This window comes from Onychostruthus taczanowskii, unplaced genomic scaffold, assembly GCF_017590055.1.
Source record: "Onychostruthus taczanowskii isolate IOZ18803 unplaced genomic scaffold, ASM1759005v1 scaffold67, whole genome shotgun sequence".
Lineage (NCBI taxonomy): Eukaryota > Metazoa > Chordata > Aves > Passeriformes > Passeridae > Onychostruthus > Onychostruthus taczanowskii.
In genome coordinates, this window is record NW_024504455.1 from 567,644 (window position 1) to 579,275 (window position 11,632).

General features: G+C 53.7%; 1 protein-coding gene and 2 non-coding genes across 3 annotated transcripts; all 3 read left to right on the forward strand.

The window, feature by feature from the left end:
* The first annotated feature begins 4,733 nt into the window (after positions 1-4,733).
* RPS3 (ribosomal protein S3) lies at positions 4,734-9,558 on the forward strand. Its single transcript, XM_041420880.1, has 7 exons — positions 4,734-4,847; positions 5,598-5,728; positions 5,836-5,929; positions 6,657-6,751; positions 7,295-7,482; positions 8,641-8,837; positions 9,490-9,558. The coding sequence occupies exons 1-6, from the start codon at positions 4,818-4,820 to the stop codon at positions 8,832-8,834; spliced, it is 732 nt and encodes a 243-aa protein (XP_041276814.1). The 5' UTR covers positions 4,734-4,817; the 3' UTR covers positions 8,835-8,837; positions 9,490-9,558.
* Positions 7,032-7,178, forward strand: LOC121344766. The gene has a single exon (XR_005953881.1). It is a non-coding gene; the product is annotated as a small nucleolar RNA SNORD15 (small nucleolar RNA).
* LOC121344765 lies at positions 8,181-8,328 on the forward strand. Its single transcript, XR_005953880.1, has one exon. It is a non-coding gene; the product is annotated as a small nucleolar RNA SNORD15 (small nucleolar RNA).
* Positions 9,559-11,632: the final 2,074 nt, after the last annotated feature.

An 11,632-nucleotide genomic window follows, 5' to 3' on the forward strand; every position in this document is an offset into this window, starting at 1 on the left:
AAAAAAAAAAAAAAAAAAAAAAGGTGTTAAGTTTGCAGCTCTGCTTTTGCATTCTGGTCAGGTGTCTTGTCACTCTTCATGGCTCCCCTGCAAGCTGGCATCCGAGGGTTGTGCTTAATGTCCTAGAAAATAACCTTGTGCTTGGACCAAGAGCCAGTTTATCACTGCTGCTCCCTGCCTGCGTGTCTGGGGCAGAGAGGGGACAGAGGGCAGGGAGGGCACGGAGCTGGGTATTGCCAGGCTGCTCCCGGACCAGCAGCTCCCTCCCTGCTGCCACAGCACCTGGGCTCAGCCTGGCAAAGCAGTTCTGCTTCCCCTTGTGCCAGCAGGGAGCTGAAACCCGGGATTGAGGCTCTGGGATTTGAGCCTCGCAGCCTCACCAAGTTCCCTCAGTGGTGTTTGCCCCCAGTGCTCTTCGGCCGTGTTGGAGGTGTCATCTTCCCACGTGGATGGCTCCATGGATTTCTCTGGCAGGGGGAAGCCATTCCCCCTTGTCCTGTCCCTCCATCCTCGAGTGTCACGTCAGCAGTTCCACGTCGAGGAGCAGGGGATGGCCTTTGTCACCAGCCGTACCTCAGTGCACCTGTAAATCATCACAAAATGTGGTGCTGGGGCAAAGCAGCCCCTCCCGCCCTCAGCCTGTTTCCTGGGGCTTGAAAACTGATTAAGAATCACTTGCTGAAGCTGCTGGCTCTCGGGTGACAGTGCCAGGGCAAGCTGCTCTCCTGGAAATGCCCATTAAAGTCTCAATTTCCATCCCTCAGCCCGAGCCGTGGGGCCGGGTGTGAGCTGCTGGAATGACCTCTGCCAGTTCATGAAATAGGAATGAGCCCAGGATTCCCAGCTCAACAGCACACTGAGCATCCTTACTCCATTTCCTGTTTTTAAAGGAAGTTTAAATTGTTTCATAATCTCCTTTAAGTCCTTAAAGTGAATCTGGGCAGCAAAGTAAAATCCTATTTAGCGGGGCAGATGCCCAAAGGAAGGTGTCAGGGTGATGGGGCTGTTTGGGAGCAGCCACTGAAACACTGCCAACAATTTATCAGATGTGCTGGAGGTGGCAGGCTGGGATTACAATCGAGTTGGCTGCTGGGTCAGACTGAGCTTCACTAACACCTTGCTGAGTGCTGCAATTCCTGGGTGGAATCCAGACCGCTTCCAGGGCACAGCTTCTGTTTCGCCCATTTGGTGGTTGCTTTTCAAGCTCTGATGTGTCCTGGGAGGTGTGAATTCTCCTGGAGGGTCCCACACACCTTTCCAGAGCAGTTATTCATCCTTAGCTTGGAGCTGAGCTGGTGCTGCCTGAGTTTCAATCCCACTTTTCCAGCTGCAGGGAAGGAGATGGGACTGGGGCAGCTGAGAGCTGTCTCTGCCTGGACACACGGTGCCCTCTTCCACCCCTGTCCTGCAGGATCCTGCCACCTTCCCCTGCCTCCAGAAGGTTTGCTGGACTTATTCCTCCTCAGATCAGTAAATCCTGCCAGGTGTGAAATGTTTACAAAAGACCTGTGAATGTGGCCCTGACTCCCTGTCCCCCCAGCCCTGTTCCCTCCATCTCTCCCCACTCCCAAGGGCTGCTCCCTGTGGGAAGGCAGAACAAGTTTCTCAGGAAGATTTCCAGAGGTGCCAGGGAGTGGTGAGGAGCTCAGTGAGGGGTTTACACAGCGTGGGCAGTAGCAGCTGCTCCAGCTGCAGCAGTAAATTCTGATACTGCAGTAAAATTCCTGGCTGAGTTACACTTTACAAATGCTTTACAACTCGAGCTTGCAATTCATCTTATCTCTTCTGGAATTGCCTCCCAGGACCCATCTCCATTCATTTAATGCAAACTATCTCATCTTGTCCATCTCCACCCCGGATTTCATTTTCCACAGCTACTCCCTGGGAAAATTCATGAGCTTTGCAGTGCCTCTGATGGTCGTAGGGAAGGTGATTTGGGAGGATTTCTGTCCTAGGCTGCTGGTTCCTGCACTGAAATGCAGGGATGCAGCTGTCCAAATCCTTCTGGAGCAGTAGGAAATGATAAGGAACAGGAAGGGAGATTCCCAAAATCCTCAGGCATATCCAGAGAAGGGGATGGGGCCTGGCGTGAGTGGAACCCAGTGTGTCACCCCAAATCCTGCAGGTGTCTGAGCTGCAGGACCACAACAGGAATGGGCTGTGCTTCTGCCTGTACCAGTTTGTATTTTTGGTGATCCCAAGGCTGTTCCCTGATCCTCTTGCCGAGCCAGCAGGATCTCCCTTATCTTGGGAGCAGCAGTGGCAGTCGGGGACTTTCCCAGGCAGGACACTCTCTCCCAATGGCACCTTTTGTCCCTGCCCACAGAAAAGCAGGGGGTATCCCAAAGCCCAGCGTGCCATCAAGCTGGGAAAGCTGTCCTGGCCCTTTCCCTGCCCGGGCTGCCAGCCCCTCCTGCTGCCCTGAACAGGAGCCAGCTTCCCGGGGAGCAGCCGCTGGCACGCTGCATTAACTGAGCCCGTGCCACGGCCCTCAGCTGCCATAAACCATGCTGCTGTCTGGCCACTGAATGGAGCTGGGGGGAGGCAGGGCAGCTCCTCATTCCCAAACCTGCTCCAAGGCGCGTCTCCCGCAGCGAGGAAACCTGGCACCACCTCCCAGCACCTGCCAGGCCCTCCCCACGGGCACGGGGGGGCTCCTGCTGCTGCCAAGTGTCACATCTGGGGTGACATCCTTCCCGTGCAGCCCTGATTCTGCTCCTGCTCGGTCCAGGAGATCCAAGTGCTGCTGCCAGAGCAGGGGCTGCAGCCCAGGGATGTGCCCAGAGCCTGGGAGGGTCCTGGCTGGAGCGACCCCAAAGTTTTTTCCATCCCCTGCACGTCCTTTGGGGACAAAAGGAGCTCCTGTGCTGGTGGTGAGGCTCCAAAAAGAAGTGGGGAATGGGGAACAGCAGGGCTGGGGGACCCAGGAACCTGAGTATCCATCACTCACCATGGGATTTATGGATAATCCCAGGCCTGCTGCAGATCCAAGGCACTGCTGGGCCTGGGAAGGCACTGGGACCTGAGGTCTCTGTGGAGAGGGGTGCAGGCGTGTCACAGCTTTTTTTGGGATGTTGCCAGCCTCCTTTTCAGCAGGGATGGAGCAGGGGTGAATTCACAGACAGGGAATGGCTCAGGTAGGAAGGGACATTTAAAGGTCGGCTAATGGAACCCTCCTGAGTGAGCAGGGACATCTCCAGCTAGCCCAGAACCCATTCCCAGCCCCTGGGAGCATCACCCAGGGCTGGCTGATGCTGAGGGAGGAATCCCACACCGCTCTTTGGGGAAGGCACTGAAATGTCCCCAGCTGTGAAGGCCACACTTGGAGCCCCCAGGCCACGTCTGGGAGGACAGGGGACATTCCCTTGGTGCCAAACACCAGCCAGGCCCTGCTTTGTGCCCAGCTCCAGCCCTGGGTGCTGACAGGACACACAGTTTGTCCTAAATAGGCCATGGAAAAGGGGACACGGGTCAGGGTCAGGCTTTTTGCTCGTGTTCTGCCTTTTGCTGCCTTTGTGTGACACAGAAATACTTCAGGTGAGCCCCTCCTGGGTAAACTCAGCCTAAAAAATTGATTTTGGGCAGATATTTTCTGCTCTGAAAGTATGGTGGGAAACAGCAGAGTGGGGTTTGTGCAGCCTGGGTGGGTTTTCCCTGAAAAATCACTTGAGACCCCCAGTTCACAGGGCTCAAATCCCTGCACAGAGACATCCCCAGCTGCTGGACACTTCTCCAGAGGCTGGTGTTCTGTGGGACAGGGAATCTTGGGCTGGGGGCACGCCAAAAGGGAGACAAAGGTGTCTGCTGACAGAGGGGACACAATTCCTTGCCACCACCGCCGCCACCTGCCTTTGACAAGTGCTCCGTGGGATGCTCCGCCATCCCCCAGCGCATCCCTGGGCATTCATTTATTGGTTATTATTCATTGGAGAGGCTTTTCCCAGCCTGGAAACCGTCTGCACTGACATCTAGTGGTAATGCAGGCTTCTCCCTGGCCCAGAGCAGAGCGGGAGCCTCTGCTGTGCTGCTCACTCGTGTTCCTGCTGCGCTTGTGGGCATTTTCACAGCATCGCTTAGGCTGGAAAAGGCCTTTGGGATCATCAGGTCCAACTGCAAACCGTAATAACGTCCATGATAAAATGCGTTTTAAATCTGCGCTTCCTAGAGGCCCTGCATCACCTCTGCCCACTATTGTTGTTATTTTTGTAACCCCCTGCAATCCCCAAACCATTGTAAAACAATGTGTCGTGACAGGACACAGGGAATGGCTCCCCACTGCCAGAGGGCAGGGTTAGGTGGGATTTTGGGATGGAATTGTTCCCTGGGAGGGTGGGCAGGGCCTGGCACAGGGTGCCCAGAGCAGCTGTGGCTGTTCCTGGATCCCTGGCAGTGCCCAAGGCCAGGCTGGATACTGGGGCTCGGAGCCATGGAAGCGTCCCTGCCATGGCAGGGGGTGGAATGGGATCAGCTTTAAGGTCACTTCCCATCCAGCCCATGCTGTGATTCCTGGATAACAGCAGAGCGCCCTCTGACAGCAACGCCTGGGCAGAGCAGGTCTCCAGGCGTAAGCCCGGGGTGAATTATCATTTATCTTTTAATTCCATACACTGCTGACTCTCGTGTCCCCTTAACGCTGCTCTGGGGCGTACGCATGGCTCAGGCCTCGCCAACATGGCGGCGTGGCAAAGACTACATCTCCCATCGTGCCCCGCTCTCCCCCCGCCGTGCCAGCGGCGAGCCAATGGGACGCGGCGGAGGGCGGATATAGCGCCGCCCGCGGGGCCCGCTCCCTCCTTTCCGCCGGGCCGCGGCTCATCATGGCGGTGCAGATCTCCAAGAAGCGCAAGGTGAGCGCGGCCGCGCGGCTCCTCCGCGGCCTCACGGCTCCGCCGCAGCGCCCGAATAGTTCAGTTGGGGGGAGGATGGCGGCGGATGCGGCGCGGGGCCCGGCGGGGAACATGGCGGCGGGATGGAGCGGGCGCTTCCCCGTGGCCGCGCGCGGAGGTGCGGAGCGGCGCCGGGAGCCGGGAAATTGCGGGGATTTCGCTTTGCTTTCTAGGGGGAAGGGTTTGCGGCTGGCGGCTGCCCCGGAGGGCGCCGGGCGCTGCCTGTCCTGGGGAGAGAGGGAGGTTTGGGCTGTCAGGAGTCCCGGCAGAGCTTCCCGAGGGGCTGGGGAAGGGATGCCACCCCACTCATTATTTCCCTTAAATTGCTCCTGAATTGCAGCAGAGGGCTGTGATCCCAGCGCGAGCAGTGGCCGTGGGTCAGGCAGTGCTTGGTGTGGGCTCCTGCTAGGAGTGGATTATTCCTGAGAAACTCAGGGAAGGGGGTTCCATTTTTCCCCACTGTTGCACCCTGAGGTGAACAGAGCGCGGTGCTGGTAAAGTCGAGGTTGTGGGTTCAGTTCTTGGGCTGTTCCTGTAAAAGTTGGACTTGGTGTTCCTTATGGGTCCCTTCCAACTGAGAGTTTTCTCTGATTTCTCTCAGAGGAAGGGAGAGTTGTCAGGAGAGACTGTCGGGCTGCAGGAGGAGTTCAGGTGAATTGCACTCAGGTTTAGAATGTGACAAGACCTTGACTTTGTCCGTTTGTGTTTTAGTTTGTCGCTGATGGCATCTTCAAAGCAGAGCTGAACGAGTTCCTGACTCGGGAGCTGGCTGAGGATGGATACTCCGGAGTGGAAGTCCGGGTCACTCCCACCAGGACTGAGATTATCATCCTTGCCACCAGGTAACTCAGCCTTCCTGAGCTGGGATGCTCTGAAAGCTCTCCGGGGTGGCTCCACTCTCACTCCTGGGGACACTTTTCTCACTTGTCCTGTAACTGTTTTCCCTCAGAACTCAGAATGTCCTGGGAGAGAAGGGACGCCGGATCCGGGAGCTGACTGCTGTGGTGCAGAAGAGGTTTGGGTTCCCCGAGGGAAGCGTGGAGGTAAAACTGCCTCAGGGAACTGGGTGGTGCAGATGGATTTGTGGTGGCAGCTGAAAGGTGGTTTCAGGATAACTTGGGTCATGTGTTACTTGGCCTCAGAAATGTTCCTGCACTGAAATGCAAAATAAATTGCAAAGAAACTGCTCTGCTGCAGAAGGATCTTTGAGAAACAGAAGTTTTCACACCATTTATTTTTGATCCTTCATTTTAGGGGTGTTTTCCCAGGGGAAGGTTGGACTAGGGTCATTTAAAGGGTGCATGCAACCCAAAGGATTCTGCAGTTCTGTTCCATGAAATCTTGCACTGAAACAAATCAGGGAGGGAGGGGGAATGTGTGTGCTGGGGTGGTGCTCATTTATTCCAGCCTGGCTGGTGCTGCTGGATCATGTTAGATAGGGAAAGAAATGCAGGATAAAGCTGCTGCCTGTAAGTGTGGAAGGATTAGCTGGACTGAACGTAGGGAGAAGAGTAGAATGAAACTCCTGTGTTCTGCTAAAATAAAAGTGAAATTTACTGTGAGGGCGGTGAGAAACTGCCGCAGGGTGCCCAGAGGAGCTGTCCCTGCATCCCTGGAATTGTTCAAGGCCAGGTTGGAGCAGCCTGGTCCAGTGGAGAGACCCCTGCAGATGGCAGGGGTGGAAGCGGATGACCCTTGCGAGCCGCAGCACGCCGTGTCTGTGTGGTGCAGCAGAGCCCCGTTGCAAGCCCTGTGTTCTCTCTGCTGCAGCTCTACGCCGAGAAGGTGGCCACGAGGGGCCTGTGTGCCATCGCCCAGGCCGAGTCCCTGCGCTACAAGCTCCTGGGAGGGCTGGCTGTGCGCAGGTGAGTACAGCAGCCTGCCCCCGGGGGAGGTGTGGGACTCCAGTACCGTGCCCAAAAAACAGCTCCTCTGCAGTCTGAAGGTTTAACCTGGCAATGCTGCGCTGAAACTTCAGCGCGCAGTTACTTCTGGAGCATTGAGTCTGTCTGGTTGCAGGTTGTCTGTGGGGCGTAAAGCTGCATGTGTTCCTTTGGGAATAAGTGTGTGGAGGAGTGAGGCAAACGGCATTGGAGGCCTTGTGGCTGTGCTGTGGCTCAGGTGGCAGCGGCCCTGCTCTCATCCCCTCGGTGATGAGACGATGACGAGTCAGAAGCGGGTGGCTCTGGTGGCGGTGCCTCCGCCGTGCCACGTTCTGTGGCGCTGCGCGAGGTCCTCCGGCAGCAGCCTCCCGTCACCAGTGAGTGATCTAGAGGCATTTGTCTGAGAAGGGATGGGAGCTGCGCTGCTGACACGTGAAACTGAGGTTGGAATAGCGCTGAAATTCCTCCAGGGAGCCCCGTGGGTCTGGCAGAGGGGCTCACGGCTTGGCTGTCCTCTCCCTGCAGAGCCTGCTACGGCGTCCTCCGCTTCATCATGGAGAGCGGGGCCAAGGGCTGCGAGGTCGTTGTGTCCGGCAAACTGCGAGGTCAGCGGGCCAAATCCATGAAGTTTGTGGATGGCTTGATGATCCACAGTGGGGACCCGGTGAATTACTACGTGGACACAGCCGTGCGTCACGTCCTACTCCGGCAGGGTGAGTGCCTGGCGTGCAGAGCCCTCTGCAGCTTTGTCAGCTTCCTTCTCTGGAGCTGCAGAGACCCAAAAATCTCAGCTCCTGGCATCCCGTTCCTGCAGGTTGAAGATTTCCCACTGGCAGGACTGGCATCCTTGGGTTGAAACTCACATGGTTTTGATGCACTTCTGATCTCACAGAATAGTTCAGTTGTGCTGCTGTGGATGGTTCTGAAAATCCTGTTTGCTTGGGCTTTTGCAACTGAGCTCTCACTGTGAGATTTGAACATTAAATCCAAAGTAGAAATCATTTGGGAATGGGAAGCCAAGGGGCCTTGAGCAGCCAGTGTGATTGTACCAGGTCGTCCACTTCTCTGCTGATGGGGTTTGAATGTTTCCAGTTAGAAATGTGGCTGTAGATTTTCCAGATGCTCTCACTTCTGTCCTGGGGCCTTTGAGGCTGGTGGTAACTTCCAGAAGTGCCTGTTGCCTGGCTTCAAGAGCCCTTGGCATTTGGGATTCTGGTTTTCCTGGCTCCTCAGGATGGGCAGAGAGAACAGGGGTGCTACAGGTGTCAGTCAGTCTTCCCAGCTAAACCTGCTTCCACTTGTTCTCCCTCCTGGTAAAACACAAGTGCTCTGTGTGTCTTGACTGGCTTTGGTTAATCAGTTCAGAGCTCCTGGTGCAGGGATACCAACCCAGGGCTGTTCTCCACCTTCCCTTCGGTGATGATACGATGACGAGTCAGAAGGGACATCCTCGTGTCATTGCAGCCTGCTCTGTGCCACGTTCTGTGCTGCTGTGCTAAGGCTGCCTTGGCCAGGGTGTCCTGCTCATTGGATGATTTAGAGGCATTTGTCTGAGAAGGGATGTTAAAAAAAAAAAGTGGAATTTCCTAGAAAAATGAGCTGAGGAAGAGGACAGGGTTTAAAACCAGGCTTAGAATGAGCTGAGGGTAGAACTGCAGTCAGCCAAGGCAGTGAGTTGAATAACTTTGAATATCCAACTTGCCTAAATTTACAACAGTGATAAAAAGTCACAGTAATTAGATTTTTAAGCTGTAGCATGTGTGTGTTACAGTGTTGTCAGCAGATGTTACATGTGCAGAGAGATATTTTGTAACCCTGGTGCTCATCTCTTGATCTATTTTGTGTCTCCCTTGTCCTGTCACTCTCTGCAGGAGTACTGGGAATCAAAGTGAAGATTATGTTGCCTTGGGACCCCAGTGGAAAGATTGGCCCCAAAAAGCCTCTGCCAGACCACGTCAGCATCGTGGAACCCAAAGAGGAGATTTTGCCCACCACCCCCATTTCAGAGCAGAAAGGTGGCAAACCAGAGCAGCCAGCCATGCCTCAGCCAGTGCCCACTGCCTGAGGGGTAAGTGCCTGGGAGCAGTGGGGGGGAGGTGTGCTGAGGATCCATGTGCAAACTGTTTCAGGCCACCAAAAACACAAAGCTGGGATTTTGGGAAGACAGGCTGCTGTGTTGTGCCCAGCACAGTGACCAGAGTTGGGTTTGAGCATTGCACTGGGCTAAGGGGACAGGGTTCAAGGCACGTGGCAGAGCAGCTCAGAGCACTCCTCTGGAGAGGAGATGGTGGATCTGTCCACGTGCCTTGTTCCATGTTTTACAGCATGGATTTGGAGGCCTTGCATTATTACAGTTGGAGAGACTTGGGTTGGGTGCCTTGGTTGTGTTGTTGTACCAGTGTGCAGCTGGCAGCACAGAGAATGTATTCCTCATATATCCATCCTGTCCTGCCCCAGGATCCAGTTTGGGAGAGTCTTAGAAGCCACGTGAGAACAGTTTGTAGGCTGCTTTTATAAGGAAGTTATCACAGTTTGAAGTCTTACCAAGGAGTCTGGCAAGATCTGCCTCAATGGGAAAAATGGGGATCATTGGCCAAAATGCAGGAAATGAGAAATGCAGTTCAGTTGGAAAGCTTGGCTTGTTATTTGTTTGGGATAGGATGATGGTTGTGGAAAAGAGTTTGCCCCCAGCTCACTGAGTGTTTTGTTTCTCGTTGTAGGGTTTGTAACATCTGCAACCAGAAGCTTGTCTGTCCTGAAAACATCTCTTAATAAAATCACAAAAGGCAGTGTTTGTGAAGGTGCTTTTTCTTTTTTTTTTTTTTTTTTTTTCCCTCAAGATGTACTCCAGGAAGACCTTGCTCCCACCTTTGGTGTGGAAGGAATTCTGTTGCTGTGTTCCCCTTCTGGAGTGACCTTCACCAGATCCTGATCCAAGCAAAGTGGGAATAAAGCACTGATACCTGTGATAGATAGAGCTGGAGCAGCAATCCCGTTTAGAGAGTCATGAGTAACACACACTCCATGGAGTACTGGTGGCTGTTCCCTCCATCCCAGTCCCTTATCCAGTGCTTCCAGAAGGGGGAGCTTTTCTGGCAGTATCCAGGCCACTGCAGCTCCCGTTAGGGTCAGGTACCTTTGGGTGTGGATTTGTGAGGTGAGAGCAAAAGTGGCACTCAGGATCTCAAACCTTCTGTCCTGACCTGCAAGGTGGGAGTATGTGGTGGAAGTGGTGCAGGAATGGGAAGAGACAGGCACATCATAGGAGATAATACATGTGCAGGATCAAGGAGTTCAGATTTTCAGGAATTCAAAGCCTGTTTGTTGCATGCAAGCTTCGTTGTTTAGGACTAGCTTTCACATCCACATTTCTGTTTTTAGGAGGTTGCTCTGCAGGAATTAGGCTGGCAACTTAGGAACTGGAATTTTTAACTGGTCTGTCTAGGGAGCCTTGGCCTTGCTGTTCCCAGCTTCTCTGGCACACCTGGGAGTCTGGTTGAGTTTCAGAAACAAGATGTGCCTTCTTAGAGTGTCAGTGATTTCAGGTTTCTGTGTGCACCATTCAGTGCAAAGATTTAAATAGTTAATAGAAATATTAGACTAATACCAATATTAATTATTTATATGAATTTGAATGTGGAAATAATCTGAAAATATAAAAGATGACAACACAGCTCTGCCAGATCGTAGGGGCAGGAAATGTGTGAAAGTGGAAGATCTGAAGCAATAAAAGTCACACCTGGTTTTGTATGTTGTCTCTAAATTCTTAAAGACACTGTGTGGTAAATGGTGATGGTTAGAAATCTCTCTTGCTGCCTCCCAGGGAAGGCTGGATTTCTGGGAGATTGTTCCACTTCTTCCTGACTGAAAGCTCTCCAGCCTTGTCCATTGCCCTGTTAATTCTCAGTGCTGATCACTGCTGGAGTCAAGAGCCGTGCAAGTAATGAGGAAGAGAAGGCTCCAGGGAGAGCTCAGAGCCCTGGCAGGGCCTGAAGGGGCTCCAGGAGAGCTGGAGAGGGACTGGGGACAGGGCATGGAGGGACAGGACACAGGGAATGGCTTCCACTGCCAGAGGGCAGGGATGGATGGGATATTGGGATGGAATTCCTGGCTGGGAGGGTGAGGAGGCCCTGGCACAGGGTGCCCAGAGCAGCTGTGGCTCCAAGTGTGAGCTGAACACCTTGTCCATGTGTCTTGGTTGGAGTTGCCACCCCCTGAGCTGTTTAAAGAAGCTCCAAAAAAGGAGGGAACTCATTCAGTTCCCTGTGTCTTTTGGGTGCTTCCCTTGGACAAAAGCCCTGGAAGATGAGCTGGGGTTGGGATGAACTTGGGAACTCTGGAAAGCTTTTACCTTCGTTTCAATATTGCTATTCCAGGGTGATGTGTTCCTGCTGTGGTTGGTGCTGGAGGTGGCTTCAGTCATTCCAATTTAGTGAAAATCAGGAAGCTCATGGTGCTTTTCCAGTGTGGAAGGAGCTGCACAGGGCTGTTTGTGCTTGCCCAGGGAAAAGGGGTCATGTCTGTGCCTTTAGTTTTGCTTGTGAGTGGCAGAAGGTTCATTCCTTTCCAGCAGTGGGAGAACATGGATTAGCAGGGTCTGCCAGTGCTGGATTTTCCACTTGGGAAAGGTATCTTCAGCCTGCAGTTTTTTTCCTCTTATTTCCCCAGAGTGGATCTCAGGTGGAGGAGCTTTGGCTTGGAGAGTCAGGAAGGCTGGTCCCTGTGGCTGACAGCTCAGTTTTTATTCTGCTAAATGGCCCAGCAGGACAGGGCAGTTGGTCCTTTACCTGTGGAGCATTTAAGTTTTTGGATATTTGCAGTTTCAGGAGAAAACAGTGAAAGGAAAAGCTGCTAAGAGCGTTC

Coding starts and splice junctions, on each gene's coding strand:
- RPS3 (XM_041420880.1), top strand. CDS start 4,818: ATGGCGGTGCAGATCTCCAAGAAGCGCAAG. Junction 4,848..5,597: donor AGATCTCCAAGAAGCGCAAG/GTGAGCGCGGCC, acceptor TTTGTGTTTTAG/TTTGTCGCTGATGGCATCTT. Junction 5,930..6,656: donor TCCCCGAGGGAAGCGTGGAG/GTAAAACTGCCT, acceptor TCTCTGCTGCAG/CTCTACGCCGAGAAGGTGGC.